At 42.7% G+C, this 17,329-nt stretch overlaps 1 protein-coding gene across 6 annotated transcripts in view; it reads left to right on the top strand.

Annotated features, from left to right (window-relative positions):
- The window catches only part of LOC146782613 (beta-galactoside alpha-2,6-sialyltransferase 1-like), a 471,648-nt gene that overhangs the window by 313,390 nt on the left and 140,929 nt on the right, over positions 1-17,329 (top strand). The window contains exon 4 of one of the 6 annotated variants that reach the window (XM_085636955.1): positions 14,793-15,236. The exons of the other annotated variants lie outside the window; for them this stretch is intronic. Coding sequence (XP_085493081.1) covers positions 14,793-15,092 — 300 coding nt within the window. The 3' untranslated portion in view covers positions 15,093-15,236. Of the gene's footprint in view, positions 1-14,792; positions 15,237-17,329 lie in introns of those variants that run through there. 6 annotated transcript variants of the gene reach the window in all.

The following is a 17,329-nucleotide window of genomic DNA, read 5'->3' as shown; positions in this document are numbered from 1 at the left end:
TCAATCTAATATATTTGCTTCTTATGCATTCCTTCCTCCTTTTGTGATTCTCCCTCCCGTGGACCATTGCTTCTTTACAATCATTCTTTACAATCTTTTTTATTGAGAGGATTTGTATCCTTCCAAAGCTTTACATCAAGGAGCTACTTTTTTTCTCTGAGCACCACATGGAAGTGCATGTGTGTTCATGCTGTATCCCACACATGTCTTCCAACCACGCTCTCCGTGTTACTCCACCTCTCCTTTCCCATTTGCTCTGTAAAAGCACAGCAACAGCTACTCCCCATTATTTGACTAAAAGCTTTGTGAAGGTGGTGTAGTTGCAGCCTCTGTATTCTCAACAAGTTGCATTTATTACACGGTGGAGGTGAAGGGTGCTGCACTCCATTTCTGCTAGAGATGTGGCTTCTTCAATATCCTCATAAATCATCTCACGGGGCTGCTGCATAACACCAATTGGCCTGAGAATTTGTTCCAGTTAGGAGTCATGTGGAAAGTAAATTAGGCTTGGGAAACTTTTTTCCTTTAAAGATGGACACTTTCTGAACCACAGCTGTCATGTCCTTTTAAGTACCTGCAACTAGTCCTCAGTGTTCTTTTTTAAGGTGTATCAAGAGCAAAAGTCCATATAAATATGTTTAGAATTTCCAGTGAGAATAGTATTTGAAAAATAAACCACAATGTTTATAAAAAATGAAAAGATTGAATACAGTGCTCAGTTTTGACATAGCCAAAGGTATGAGTTTGCTTTTCCTCCAGTATTTGAAAATGTTGTTTTTTTTTTAACATTTCTTTTTTTAAACAGTGATTTATAAACAAGAACGGGCAAAGCCAATAGCTCGTCTCTGGCATTCTAAATGAGATATATTGGCTTTGACAATACTTTTTTAGTGTACATATGGATGGCAGTGGGAAGTTTAGATACTCTTTGTAGCTATGCTGTGTGTGTGGAGGAAAGTCATTCAAATTTGTTCTTCTGTCATTGCTTACATGATGTGCACACTAAGACAATGTGATAGCTTGTATGGCAATGTATATTCTCAGTACTATTCATTTTGTCAGATAGGGGAACCCTGGTACTGGGTGTAATACTGCCCAGTGTGATGAATGGGAAAGCTGGGAGGTTTCCTGGGCCCTGCAGCTACTAGGCAACTCGACATTTATAGAACAGTATTCCTTTACCAGTGGCGCATGAGGTACACTGCTCCATGTGGACTTTTGTTCTGTGAAAAAGTGTTATGCATAACTGCAACTGAAAAGAAAGAAAATAGGTATTTTTAATCATGGGGTGATGGTACTGAGGGTGATACTTTGGGCATCATTCATTGTTTAATGGACTTCACTTATATCTGCACATCCCTCACAAAATAACTAATTGAAGACCCTTTTGTAAAGCGCTACATTGTGTAATAAAATGATGGGCGGAATGAGTGAATTAATCTCAACCACTAGTAATTACTCTAGTCGCATCCCAGTTCATCATTACTGTGCATACCAGGCTACCTCAGTTTAGGCCCAGCTGTATGCAAATCAGTCCTGATCCTGCTCCAGAGGGAACAGTCAACCAGAACTGCCAAACCAGGTCCTCTCTGAAACAGAGCACAAACAGGGACCGGGTTTGCCCTAGTTAGGGCCGTTCAGACAGGTATAGCTTGGTCACCAAAGGAATGTGCACTAACACTCCTGGTGATATAGCTGGTATGGGTTGCAGGTTTGAGGTACTTGAACATCATGGTTGGCAAGTTGATTGTATGAGGGGGCCCCTTCTCTGTGCCTTGCAAGGGAGCCCCCTATGGTTTTGTTATGCCACTGCCTTCCTTACTTAGTTTTCATAGAATATTCTCTGTCTAGCTCTAGGAACAAGCTAGAGTGATACACCCAATGAATACTATTTCTGCCTTGTCAATGGTAGGCACAAAGCTGTGTATCTTTAGACCACAGGAGATGAGTAAAAATAACTCATCCAGTTTCAGTCTCTACTGGACAAGCTGCCGAAGATAGATTTAGTGGTTAGGTGAGAACTATGGCAGAAGAGCATTAGATGGTTAGGGGAAGAGTCTTCATGTGAAAGATGGAACTCCTTTGGATAGGCTTACACTCACAAAATCTGGTGGTTACCACTTTCCAAAACACATTTATAGAGGCTTCACAATACAAATTAATAAATGTTATGGCCTTAATCAGCAAGATGCTGACCACGAGTGCATAAAACAATGCTGCTGTTGTGTAGAGGTGTTCATAGACAACATGATGAATGGCTATATACAATGTAATGTTGCTTCTATATAGGACAGAGAGTAGACAATAAGCTCACCACAAGTACGCAATGGCCCGCTGTGGGATTCTGAGAGCGCTCAGAGACAACAAGCTGAAAACGAGGGCACAAAGGCCCGCTGAAGTTTTCTGGGAGTGCTCAGGAACAACACGCTGTACATGCGTGCGCAATGTTACGATACATTCATAGGCAACAGGCTGCTGACAAGTACACAGAGTACTGCAGTCACTTCCTCGAAGAAGCCATAGGCAACATGCTGAAATTGAGTGCACAATAATATGCTGTTGCTCTCTAGGGTACCGCGTAGGCAACAAGCTGAACATAAGTACACAAAATAATGCTGCTGCTTTCTTGGAGAAATCATAGTCACCATACTGAATTTTAGAGCATAATAAAATACTGCTCCTTTCTGAGCGAATTTATATGCAACATGCTGAGTGAGTGCAGGGTGGCATGCTACTGTTATTCTGGGGGTGCTGAGAGTCAACAAGCTGGATAAGAGCACCAGGGACTCTTCAGGGGGACTATTTACAGCCTATTTCAAGATCTGTTTAACACGAGTTCATAGGTATGGAAATGAGGGTACATGGTACTTGGTGGATAGTAGGAATTGCACTGGTCATGACGCTAGTGGCCTGAAATAATTTGTTTATTTCTCTTTTTCAAAAGAAGGTTGCCAATTTCATTCAGTTTTAGTTTCTTTTTCTAAACCATGTTGGCAATTGAATTTAGAATAAATTACATGTTGTTTTAGATCACCCATTCGATTCCATTAATTTGTACATTCAGTGATAATACCAAAGTTAAACTCAAAATAACAAACCACACTTTTCAATTCAAATATGTGACACATTTACCCTAGCAAGAAACAAAAGTATGTTAAAAAACTTCAGTTCTACATTGTAGCCAGAATACGAAAAGTTGCCCAACACAGGAAATGAGGTAAATCTAGCAAGACCAGCCAAGACGTAAGTCTCTGAAAACACAGAGTCTGCTTGCAGGACTAGTTGACATTAGAAAGCGTTTCCTCCCCACACGTACACCACCGTGTTATGATCCTTTTGAAAAACTAATCAGCCCAACAGACCACATTCCTCCTCTATCGCTCTCAGACCATCATAATAACGTCAACGACTTTTGGCAAGTTTAACAGATCACACCTTTTGGGGTCATGTTTGCTTTTCTAAACCTAGAACCTATGTGAAAAATGCTTCATGAAAGGTGGGGAGTTTTTGATTATTAAGATTAGAATTGATTTAGATAACCACAAAGCCCACTTCTATTCACCCAGTGTCACTCAAGGGAAGAGGTGTGGCGCAGTGGCCAGGGCGACTGACTCCGGAATATGGGGATCACGGTTCGATCCACGGTGCAATCGCCGGCGGCAGATTAGCCCAGCACCATGTGACTCTGGGCAATAGCTTGCTTAAACTTCCCAATGGCCCCCAGCGCCTAGAGACCCTTACGGGTGATTGTTCGCGCTTTACAAATGTGGATTTTTACTCAACATCACAGTATCTGAGAACATTTCCAGATCTCTTTTAATTTTTGTTTTTGAAATGGTAACTCAAGTCCGCGTGCAGCTGTAGCCATGAGCATCAATGGTTTATACCTCAAACTGAAAGCATGCAAGGCAGATCTTTGAAAGTCACCTCAATGGTACACACACGCCCAGTGTTATCACGGTGGGCTTCTAGCAAGTTATGGCATATCAGTTAATGGTGGAACTAAGCATGCTTCCCACTGTGTAAGTATTGGCCTAAAATTCCAGAATATTAAGTGTTGCTGTCTGGAAAACCAAGACTGGTTGCACGCCACATTCAGGGTATGCTATTGCCCCTAGTTGCAGCTGTAACGGATGTCTGTCCATGTGGTCGCCCGCCTTGTTCCTTTTTTTGCCTGCCATGTGCTTAACGTCATCACAAGTACTTTCACATGCAAAGTGACCTCAGATTTCAGGGCACCACCTCAAAGGCTTATTCCAACTACCTGGCTCCTAAGAATGGGGCCCATGTGGAACTACCATGAATCCACACATACAAATGAGGCTTAAACACAGGGCAGAGAAAAACCCCGCTGTGGCTAAAATGGTAGCTTTGAAACGTGTACACCATATTTGTAAAGGTTTCACTGGTGCAAAATGCAAAGCTCATGGCCCGTGCACAATTTGCCTCTAGCCTTATGCAAAAGAGAACAAAGCAAAACATGTGTTCCTTTGGCGGGAATGACACTGGACGTGGAGAAGGCCTTCGACAGGGTCAATTGGCTGTTTATGTCGGAGGTCTTGGCCAAATTCAAACTAGGCGATAAATTTAGACGAGTCATCTCTCTTATATACTGCAATCCATCGGCTAATATCCTGGTTAACGGTTCCCTCACAAAATCTCTTGCGATAACAAGGGGTACGCGTCAGGGATGCCCTCTTTCCCCTTTACTATTTAATTTATATATTGAACCCTTTGCACAGATGTTGCGAGATGACATTAGGCTGTCTCCATTTAAATACGGAGAGTGGGAAAGGAAAGTGGCACTATATGCCGACGACATCCTTATTCTGACAGACAACTTAAATATGGCGTTCCCAGCTGTTATCGAACTAGCCCAGAAATTTGGATCCGTTTCAGGCTATAAGATTAACACCTTGAAGACGGAAATTATGGCCTGGAATATGTATGTAGACTCCCACCTTCCTTCCTTAAAAACTGATATAAGATATCTGGGTGTCCATGTTCTTCATGAAATCGATAAGATTCCCTCTCACAATTTACTATTAATTATAAAAGAAACCAGAAAATTATTGAAAAATTGGGCCAATCTACCTCTTGTCTATGTTGGGTCGGGTTAATCTGATCAAAATGTCAATTTTACCAAGGTTTACTTTTCTTTTTGATTGTATCCCCTTATTTTTTGAGAGTGCTCCTCTAGCAAAAATACAGAGTGAACTTAACACCTTTATTTGGGCTTCTAGAGGGTCCAGGATCGCCTGGAAGAAAATAAGAAGACGTAGAGAGAAGGGCGGCCTAGCAGCCCCAGACCTGCAAATATATGCTTGGGCCTTCCAATTCGCCCATTCACGGATGCTACTAAAGGTTCCAACAAGTAGCGGTATGGGTTTGATGTTCCTGTCCATGCTAAGAGTGAGTGGCTTTTCCGAAGATGGCTTTCTATTTAAATATGGAGATCCCAAGTTAAAAAAAAAAGTTAGATTAAAGGTTTTAAGGGGTTTGTTAAAAACTTGGGTTAAAATGCGAGCCACAATGAAGATGGGGTATTTCTCTAACCTAGCTCCAATCTGGGACTCGCCAGGGACACCTGAGTTCCTAAAGGATAGTTTGTCCTTACCACTGAGGGTAGCCGGTATAGCGAGGTGGGGTGAACTTTTGGTGGAGGGCTCACTGATCCCTTGGGAGGCCCTCCGGGAAAATACTGGCTGTTCTATCTCTAGGTTCAAATTTCTCCAACTCTCTAGCTGGGCCACCACAAATCATGCTATTAGAAGCAATTACATCTTAGGTAGGGATACACAGTTGGAGACACAGGCTGCGCAGAAACCTCCATTTAGAAAAGAGGTTGGTTTTTGGTATCGCACTATTCTTGCAGAGATCGATGGAGACTTTAAACTCCCAACTTCACTGTGGAATAGCTGCATCCCACAGGTTGATATTGAGCTGCTGTGGCTTAATTCGTGTAAGACACTATGGGATATTGTAAAACCTGCTTGGTTAAGAAGGAATCACATCTTCACGATCCATAGAGCCTACTTTTCACCACAGAGGCTAACTAAATTCGCAGAAGATCTTCCTGTGTGCTGTGCTAGATGCGGTGAAGAAGCGGCTTCAGACGTCCACATGTTTTTGACTTGCCCTCTTTTATCGAGCTTTTGGTACCAAGTGGGGAAAGTTCTGTCCAGCTCTTTAGGGATATCTATTACCTTTGACTTACCTCTGATTTTCTTTGGGTTAATACCCAATCTGGCTGGTCCACCCAAGCATCTGCTATTTTATGCCATCTTAATAGCAAGAAGAGAGATTTGTATTAAATGGAAAGACCCCAAGCCTCCAGAATTTTTAGACTGGCAGGCTTCTCTCTTAAGGATATCCAGGATGGACCTTGTAAGACCAGGAAGTAAGAAGAAGCAGGAATTCTGGAAACTTATGAAGTGGTGACGGGGTTTTTTTTTTTTTTTTTCCCCCTGTCCAATGATTTCATTGCCCTTCCTGCCTAGACAGATTTCCTCTTTCCTAAATATAGGGGATGGATGAGTTGCTATTGCCTCTCTGGCTTAGCAATTGGGTCCCTCAGTGGATATCGCCTTCGGCTAGTGTTTGAGAAGGAGATGCACCGGTAAGCTTGTCTGTTGATAAAGTTTACAAATCCAGTGCACTGAGGCGGTGTCATTCTTCCCTTCTCGCTCCAATGCCTTGGTGGCTCCAAATGGGCTGAATATGAGGACAAAAAAAAAAAAAAAAAAGCAAAACATATGTAAGACACAATAAGCAAATTAACACATTGTAGTGTGTGTTTTAGTTGAAAGTATAATTAACAACATAAGAGCCACCTGCAGGGTGAAATCAGGGAAGTATCCCCAGGTCGGAGTCCCTGCGCCCTGCAGAGTTGTCTTACCCGATTCTCCTTTTCTCCAGGCATCTCCCTGATGAGCTGGAGTGTACCTTTCCTCACCCGTCTCATTAAATGGCCCATCTGAAGTTTAAGGATTGCACTATTCTAGGGTGCAGGGCGAGATGACTGCGAAAAGCCCGGACCGGTCACAGGTGGTCCTCCGACAAACATCAAGTGTTCCGGCAGCATGCAAGGGGATAGACCTGTACAGATGGCTATGTGAGGCCACTGCTTACGCATGGGGTACAGACAGCTTATTACTGTGCATGTTCAGAGCACAGATGCAAGAAAGTGGTGCAGGCTCAGAAACACTGCTACTACTGCGCATGCTCAGAGCGCAGACAGCGCTACCACGGCAGGCTCAGCAACTAGAAGAGGAAAATATCTTTAAAGTACTCCAATATGAGATTCAAATGCATAGGTCGAGCGCTGCCACCCCCACATAGAAGGCTCATAAACATGAAGGAAACGATCAGTGCACTTTACATGTGCATGCACAGTGTTCAGATGAAACCGAACAGAAGAAGTTCACCCACCAACGCATATAAAAAGGAGTAGTTAGTCCCCTGTAAAGCTGATAAGAAACACAGAAGGGAGAACAGGCTTTAACCAATAGAAAAGGAGGAAATGTAAAGTGGCAAGCACATGGATCAATAAGAAGTGAAGTCCTTTTTAAGGTATATTAAATACAATATTTAAAAAATTAAAAACTGCATGTCTGATTTGCTGCCCATAACCAGGGGTGTCCCCCAAGGATCAGTTCTCTCCCCATCACTATTCAACATCTACATGGAGCCCTTCACCACCATACTCAAAAAAGCCAAAATCCCCTTCCACCTATATGCAGACGATACACAGATCTACCTAGAAACTTTCTCCATTGGTGACAGAGACTAAACGTCACTCTAAGAGAAATCCAACACTGGCTATCCCTCAACCACCTGAAACTTAACCAAGAGAAAACGTAAATCCTTCTCATGGCCAACAAAGACCAGATCCCCCAAATCACAGACTGGCTAAAAACCATTGATGCCCTCAAATGCAGTCTCACCCCGGCCGACTCCGGAAAATCACTGGGAATCACTTTGGATCCAAACTTAGACATGGTCAAACATATCAAGAACACCGCAAAGAGCACCTTCTTCAGGCTACTCAATCCCTGATGTTGTCCAGATTGGATTACGGGAACGCAACCCTCAAAGGCTCAGCAAAATTCCACCTATCTTCCCTCAAAACAACTCTAAATGCAGCAGCCAACATGGTCATGGGAGTAAAGAAATACGAACACATCTCTCCCGCTCTCAGAGAGTTAAAATGGCTCCCTATCGAAATGCGTGCCAACTTCAGAACTACCTGTCTCACATACAAAGCATTGCACACGGGTAAACCTGCCTACCTGGCCTCTAAACTCACCAAGGCCGGTCAGACAAGGAACCTCAGGAGCACTAACTCTCTACTTCTCATTCCTCTGAAAAGCCACAAACAAAAAACCTTATCGCGCTCCTTCTCTGGAAATGCGCCCAAAATCTGGAACTCCATCCCAGTCCACTTCAGGACGAACCCGTCCTTTATAAAATTCAAAACCCATCTCAAGGACCTTTTCCTCAACTGAAGTTTTCCAAATGGATTGCTGTCGCCTAATGTAGAATCTTGCCCACTGATGTACATAGTGACTTTGAGAAGAAGGCGTCTACCTCACCTACCTCTTGTCTCGCTCTATTGTCCCCCTCCGGACTGGATTCAGCATGATTCAATTTGTTATTACTGTTATCTTCTTTGTATTCGATCGATTCATGATAAATGTTGTAAAGCGCTCTGATACCTTCGGGAATGACCAGCGCTATATAAAACTCCTAAAATAAAAAATAAATAAATAAAACAATAGATTTCACAAGCACAGCGCAAGAGCTGTGCATACAAAACCTAAAAATAGAACAGCACAGCAACATAAAGCGAAGAAAAATAACAACATACCAAAATCATAACAGGGCACAAAAAAACAGCCAAACCAGAATGCAACACCATAACTACATCGCAACACAAGAGCCAGAGTACAACAAAATAACAACTATGCAGTACGAAATGCATCTGCCCAGAAACAATGCAAAACAACAACAAAATAGAACATTACCAATGCACAGAAGCATTCTCGTCACACATTACCATCTCTAAAATCTGCTTTCATAATATAGTAGTAAAAGATGTTTGCACCAAACACTGCCTTATTTACCAAGAAGGTTAGGTTATTGACAGTTAAAAATGCTTTGTAATCAGGCCTCTGTATCGAGAGACAACTGTTCTATAGCAATGCATTTGTCACCATCATTGTGTGCAGTGAGCAGGTTCGAGTATGTCTTAATAAAGAGCTAATAAAAGCTAAATACGCCGATGAAAGTTTAACATGGAGAGAGATGCATAAGGAAGGATAAGTGCCACGCAGGGATAGGAAGCAGAAGCAGGGACGCCATCATGTGTACACTGAGCAAAGGACACTCAGGTACCGGGATGGGAAGCCACAGATTCAAACAGGGCGAGTGGGAGACATGCACCTATTTCTCTATTGCAGTATTAATATTTCTGATTTGTCTGCAGAAATGTTCTGTACATTGGAGTTTTTGGACATAACAAGCATAAGGATACAAATACAGCACCCAAAGTTGAAACTTTAGAGAAAACCACAAACATCAACACTGCAGCAGGGAAACATGGCATGGTACCTGCAGATTGAGACATCAACACCAAGTGAGACAAGGGGATATGAACATGGGAAGGAAGACACCGACCCAGAGACAGGGAGTGGGGACATAGCCACAGAAATAGGATGGGGTGAAGCAGATTTTGTGATATGAAGACACAGACACTTGGGACAGGGTCACACAGACATGCCCCCATAAAAATATGGGCATAAGCCCTTGACAGCAACACACAAACACTATACAGACAGACATGTAGGATGACATTTGTGGGATAGATAAAACACTGTGCTAGGGAGACACAAACACACAATTAGGACAAGAACCCATGGACAAAGACATTGAGGCAAGGATACACAGACATTAGACTTGGGAGAGGTGGACACAAGCACATTGACAAGAAGGCACCAGAATGGACAACAGGGCAGTGAGCCGTGCCCACTGACACTAAGAAAGAAAGATGGTGACAAAGGTTCAAAAAAGAAAGAGACATTGGGAAAGCCAAATGAATAAGGACTCTGAGCCATTTAAGACACAGACCGGAACACCAATAAAACGGATACATGGGCATGGATACTAGCACAGAAAAACATGGAGAAACTGACCTGGGACAGGGAGATATAATACAGACACTGTGAAAAACACAAGGACACTGGACAGCCACTGCTACAGGGAAGCAATGATGTGGGCGCTTGCTTAAGGAAGCATAACGAATAGGAAAAGTTAGCACAGATGCTGGAAGGTAACACTGATTCTGGACTGAGATCAGGAGACACAGACATGGACACCGGGGGTTGGAAAGCATTGTCAACAAGAGGCAAAATACTGTGAAATGGAGACACTGATACTGGGACGTTGAGACACAGAAACAACAACCTAGGTTTGGAGATGCAGAAATTTACCATACCATAGAAAAATGTGTCCAAAACTCTGGGACAGGGAGCCACTGGGACAGTGCACCCTGCACACAAGGCAAAGAGACACAAACACTGATAGAAGAAAAGATGCAGAGAGGTATTGAAACAGAAGAAGAGCGACATAGATCCTGGGACAGATAAATATGTAAACTGCGAATAACGGATGGGAGCACACTGTGGCGGAGAGACACATTAACTGGCACAGGTAGAGACTCAGAAATAGGCACCTGGGCTTGGAGGTCTGGTCTGGACTCTGGAACCAGGAGACAGGTCACAGTGACGCAGTGACTATCTCATGGAGACATGAGCTCAAGTATTGCTTTAACTGGCAGTAGTTGCTGCCTCCAAGGCCAAGTCCTCTCCAAGTATCAATGCAGTTGCAACCACCAGGCCAGCATGGGATTCCAAACTTTGCCACTTCGTTTTCCTGTTAGTTCCACCAGTGGCAGCACTAGTCACTCGGCACATGGCAGGCTGCCAGGTCAGCTCTGGTAGTTCACTCTAGTGCAGTGCTAGTGGCAAGTTCTTAAATACTGCACAGAGCGATCCAGGTACCTCTTTTGAGCACGACCACTTCTTGATCTCTCTCTTAAGTTTTCCAGATATTTCTGGGTGCCCTTATGCACGAAATCCACTAAACATCTCCTTCCTGGACAGTTTTTCTATCTGCGGCGTCAGGCACAGTCCTGCCCGCTCTCATTATGTGGGCATGCCTCTAGGTTTCTTCAATCAGATCCTCTGCGCCCCCACCGAAAGGGGTGACTTCAGGTGGTGTCCGCTCATCTCTTGGACACTGCCTGTATGCAGACTCCAGCTTTGTTTACAGCAACTCTTCGAGTACTCTGTGGAACACTCCCTTGATTGGTCAAGAGGAACTTGGCAATGGTGCAAAGTGGAGGGGTTTGGATTCCACTTTTAAACAAATCTCCCAGACAGGGGATATACATCCACTGTCTCAACCTTCAGAACAGGGTTAGTGTGCTTCTGTTTTAAGTGTGCTTCTCCGGCTCCTCCACAACATGGGCTCAATGAAGTGTGAGATAACAGGCACCTGACTGTCACCAGCCTTCCTGAAGCTGTATTCTGAGTGATACTTCTAACCACAGATTTCTCGACTTAGAATACTCCCACGGTGCCAGACTGGATCTGGAAACCTTCTCAGCACTGCTCCTGTTTGCTGTTAGGGGGCGCAGTGCAGCTCTGCAAAGGCTCTGTGCCACACCTGGCATGATGGAGTGGAGCCACGTATAAGTGCCACCCCTGGGCCCTGATGGCAGTTCCTTTCAGGTCCCTTCCGAGGGAGTTCCGAAGCTCCATTCCCACATGTGTCAGCCTTATGATAATTTATAAAACATTCAAAATCTGTGTGTAGGGAAAGATGCCCCCCCTGAAAAGACAGGCTTCAGACCATGCTGTGATTGTAAAAACACAGATGTCTGTCATGGACCTGCAAAAGGTGTGTCTCTGGTGTTTGTCTTGGTGCACGACTCAAAGTCATGCAACAAGTCCAGAGGAGGAAGCTGTATATCATTGAACATAAGAAGATGAGACTCTCCCTAAGTCCCTATCCTGCTCCAGGATGAAAGCACAGCCTCGTCATGATCCCAGGACTGTTCTTGTGAGAGGTCTACCGTGCGGCTTAAGTTCTCTGTTAAGTTCAAATCAAGGTTTACATTTAAACATAAAATAGAAAAGTCGGAGCTGACCCCATCCTGCCACTCTGTGTCCAAGGAGAAGGCATGAGGGAGAAGTCATACTGTTAGTTGGTCTTCTCCGGGCACCCCAAACACGAAGCCCGTCCTTCGCTGATCCCTGTGTGCCTCAACTTTCCCAGGCAATTGGTGATGCTACAGCAAATTGAAACCATCACAAAGGCCATGCTATAAATCTTTGGTGCTCTTTCAGCTCCCCGTTGTGCCTTCAGGCCATCAGGATCCGTAGGGGCCTCCCATCGGGTTTTCAACATCACGCCCTTCCCCTTTGGTGGCTGTCCTCTTAGAACCTGTTCCGGGTCAAATATTGACTCTGTACAGACCTCTACTCCAGGGCCTGGACCTGCACCAGGTTCACACTCACCAATGCTGGTACACCCTTCACCAACAATGGAAGAGGAGCCGATTCCGATCCCAATGTCTGACCTCACTCATTTCATCCTGATTTGGACCGAAGTTGCACTACAAAATTACTAAAGAACAATCATCATCATCAAAATCCTTTAGGCCTCATTATGATGTCAGTGGGACCGCCACTGACATACAGGCCATCGGTCCGACCTCCAAATTTGGATGCAGGCGTTCGGACCTCATAGGACGGGGGAAAGAACACTGCCTCCGACGGGATCCATGATCCTGTTGGGGTGGCAGATGACTCCTATCTCTTCAATAGAGACTGTGCCTGTGCTGGCACCGCCCTAGGGATTAGGATGCCCCTTTCTGACTGCCTTTTCATGGCGGTCCTAATGCCATGAACTGGCAGACAGAACCGAACTTTGGGGGCCTCAGGCAGTGTCCCCGTCCCCCGTAGCCAACTGCTAAGTGGCACTGGCGGCACATGTAAGTGCTCCCAACACATACATGCACCATGTGCCAGGCACCATGTGGTGCCTGGCACACGGTGCATGGAAGTGCACAAACTGCTGTTTTCTACTGCGGCTAATGCTGCGGCCCTGTTCTTGGGCTGCAGCACAAGCTGCAGTAAAAAAAAGCCCTTTTGACCGCCTGCACAGAGGTCTCATCCTAATTGGGTGGATGGGACCGCCGACTTATTGTGGGGCGGTCTCCTATGACTGCGATGGCGATGGCAGTCCAACCAACCGCCATCATAATTAAGACCTTTAGTTGGCTACATAGAGCCATAAAAGTTAATCGTTAAAGAACATAGTGGTACATACATATACATTCAAAAACAATAAGACCATACACCATAATAAAAAATGTGTAAAAATATAATATACTAAACAGTTAATACACCACGATTACAGATCTGCACAGATATAGAAAATTCAACTATTAATACAGTTTCTCAATATTTACTACGGGTTTGCAGGACACTTATTTTAAAATTTGACACAGCATGACAATGTCTAAACTTATCAAGCATTGTAAATGTGCAAATGTCAGCTCATGAAACATGACCCCAAAATGTTCTTAGTGCTCGACGTAAAAATTGTTTCTTTTGTAAGATGTAAAGGGAGCAAAATAGAGTAAAGTGCATTCTGCTTTGCGCTGTAATGCCATCACTGGGGCAAGATGGGAGTGATTGGATTCATGCACCTTGGGTGGGGCAAGCCATCAAAAAGAGTGAAGAGTTTTAAGGCAGAATCTATTTAATAAGAATTTGCACTGTTCTTTAACCAATACATGGAGATACAGTGCAAGTGATAAACTTTGACTAGGATTTAGTTGGAATTGTTCCTCATCCCTATCACTCCTACACGCCATACGTAAGGATTGGTTGCCCCTGAATAATAGCTCTTTTACTTTTTGAGATGAGCAACTAGAAGGCTCAGTCGGGCTGGAGAAAGGTTCTGGGAGACCAAGCTCCTTGAAGCTGTGCTTTACATAGTGGAGCCAGGAAATGACTACTGAGTTCTCTAGGCCAGACAATCAGCCCAAAAACTCTCTACTAATATATGCTTCTGGTTTTCTCCATATTCTGAGCCAAAGGAGAAGGTGCTGTAGTTTAATATGGTCCTCCTTAAGGTGCTACAAAATTAGCCTGCAGAGGCTCCATTATATTTTCAGCTCTGACTGTGAACATAGTATATAATCAAAAGGAGATGACGATGGTGAGGTAGGGGATAGTGATTTCCTCCCCTTATGATGATGATGGATAATTTTAAAATGGATTTTCAAGATACAAGTGGGCTTGACACCTCCTCTGATATGGCTCTGGGCTCCTCACTTGAACCGCCGACTGAAGCGATTGTATAATTTGAACTGTATCACTGACATATTATATATCACAGAGATATTGCGATACAAATCATTTTGTATACTTATAATGGTAAGTACAAAAATATCGAAAAAATATATCGTTTAACGCTAATATTGTTAAATAATACAAAAATATAATTTTTCTTTCTCTCTCTCTCTCTGTCTCTCTCTCTATATATATATATATATACCCACCTACATGCCTGAGGGCAATTTACAAGTATCAGATATTCAATTACTCAGATCTATGCATACACTTGCTCAGTCAAATGAAATTTCCACTAATTTGACCCAGGATGATCTATCAGAATTGGGCATACACAGCAATGTAACTAGTTTAACCCCTTTTCAGCCGTCATCTGTATTTATACCGCTGATGCCCAAAGATGCCATCGACATCTTCAGTGACTGTGTTGTAGAGGATTTGAAACAACTAAATAAAACTGTTTTACGCAAAAACAAGCAAAGAAAGTACAAAGAAATTCAATATTCTACTCTCATGCGTAAATTACAGTCTAATGAAAACATCATAATAAATAAATCAGACAAAGGGGGAAATATAGTTCTCTGGCCCGAGAACTATATATGCAAGAAGCCAATAAGCACCTTAATGATGAAACGTGTTACAGAAAAGCAACATTCAACGATTTAAGGAACATTAAAGAATCGACCTACAAAGAACTATATCAATGGAAAAGAACAGGACTCCTCAGTAAAAATGAATTTGGTTTCCTTAAAAATGACTACCCTATCACTCCTGTGTTATATTTTATCCCAAAGGTGCATATAAATGTCACGCAAATCCCTGGAAGACCCATTATTTCTGCCCAGAAGGGATTATTAGAACCCATGTTTAAATATGTGGATTTTTTCCTACATGAATTTGTTGAAACTCTACCATCGTACATACGTGACACTGGTCATTTTTTATCAAAAATTCAAGGAATCAAATGGAAACATGAGTATGTTCTGATTGTTATGGATATATGTTCCTTATATACGAGCATACATTATTTGGATGGAATAACAGCAGTTGAATATTTTCTATCCAAGCGTAACATGGAATTTTATCACCGCAATGTAATGCTATTGAAAATGATCGAAATATGCTTGCACAACAACTATTTTTTATTTAACAAAGAAGTGTATCAGCAGTTACGTGGGGTGGCGATGGGGGCGTGCTTCTCTCTCAGCTACGCCTGTCTCCACATTGGTTAGTGGGAGGAGCACGTCCTCAGAACCACCCACGGGAAACTGTATGATGCACATGTTAAACATTGGTGGCGTTTCATTGATGATGTTTGTGTTATATGGGAAGGGTCAATGGAATCAGCATATCATTTTGTCAATGAAATCAACATCAATGACTTGAACTTGAATTTTTCTGCTACTATCAGTAATGAATCTGTGCAATTTTTGGATGTAGAAATTTATATCAAACAAGACACAATCCACACTAAATTGCATAGAAAAAGTACTGCAGGCAATTCAGTACTTCATGCTAGCAGTTTGCACCCTAACCATTTAATAAAAAGCATCCCCTACGGGGAGTTTTTAACAGTAAAGCGTATCTGTAGTTCTGAAAATGATCGTACGCTCAGTCAAAATGAAGCATTCCAAAGATTTATGAGACAAGGGTACAAGGCTAAAGATCTAACATTAGCTATGGACAAAGCCAATGGTCAGACACAAGAAGTTGGATCACTAGGCAGTTTGAATTCCAATACCCCTGATAAGCACAATTCCGAACAAACTAGAGGTGACAATATGGTTAGACTCATTACCACATTTAGCTGCCAGGACAAACAATTCAGGAAAATAATATACAAAAATTGGCCCATTATCAAAACTGATTTGACTATGTCTCGAATGGTGCCTGATTTACCTGTTCTCACGTTTAGACGTGCACCCTCTATGAGAGATGCACTAGTGAGAACTAGTCCTGAAGTTACTATTTCTTCTAACTGGCTTAGTAAAAGAACAGGCTTTTTCAAATGTAGCTCGTGTCGAGCTTGTAAGTTTGGGAAAAATACTCATGAAATTATTACAGCATTTGAGTCTAAACCTTTGAAAATCAAAACTCTGCTAACCTGCAGGACAGAGTATGCTGTCTACGTGTTGGAATGCTCCTGCAAAGTAAAATACGTAGGCAGCACCAAACTACAAGTATATAATCGCATATTACAACATTTACGAGCCATTGTGAACTCTGACCCTAGCTACCCAGTGGCCAGACATTTATCATATGTCCATAAAAATGATCTTAAAGATCTGAGCTACTATGTAATTGATTCTGTGCCAAGATCACTAAGAGGTGGCAACAGGGAGAAAAAGCTTAGGCAGTTGGAGTCTCATTATATACTCACACTAGATACGAAAATGCCCAACGGTCTAAACACAGGGGAGGACCTACACAATTTTTTATAAATTTTGATATATAATTGTGTATTTTGACATTTTCCCTGCAGCCTAGTATCTATTGCTTTTTGACCTGAATTTGGTTTGTCTAGTAAATCGACTCTGATATGTTGCTTCATGTTTTTATTCCCAATTTTTTCATGTTTTAGCTGGGTTTTACTACTGGTTTTATCTGGATTCTCTGGCTTTTACCTGTGGTTTAACTTGGCTTTTACTGGGCATGGTTGGGGGTAGCTTTGTGAGCAATTTTAGAGTTTCTTCCATTTTTTAATACAACTGCTCGTATTTTATCTTTCGGATTTAATTTTCTATACCATTTTGCTATGTATCTCATTATTTCAATGTCATATTGATGTACTTGCACTTTATCTTGACATTTTCTGTGATCATCATACAACTCTGACAACAATAAGGAGTGATAAATTTGTGATGATTGGCAGTGATATGCACTTTAGCATAGTCTTTGCACTG

The sequence above is a fragment of the Triturus cristatus genome, chromosome 12 (assembly GCF_964204655.1).
Source record: "Triturus cristatus chromosome 12, aTriCri1.1, whole genome shotgun sequence".
NCBI lineage: Eukaryota > Metazoa > Chordata > Amphibia > Caudata > Salamandridae > Triturus > Triturus cristatus.
The sequence above is the reverse complement of the archived record's forward strand: the minus strand, read 5'-3'. Positions and strand labels throughout refer to the sequence as shown.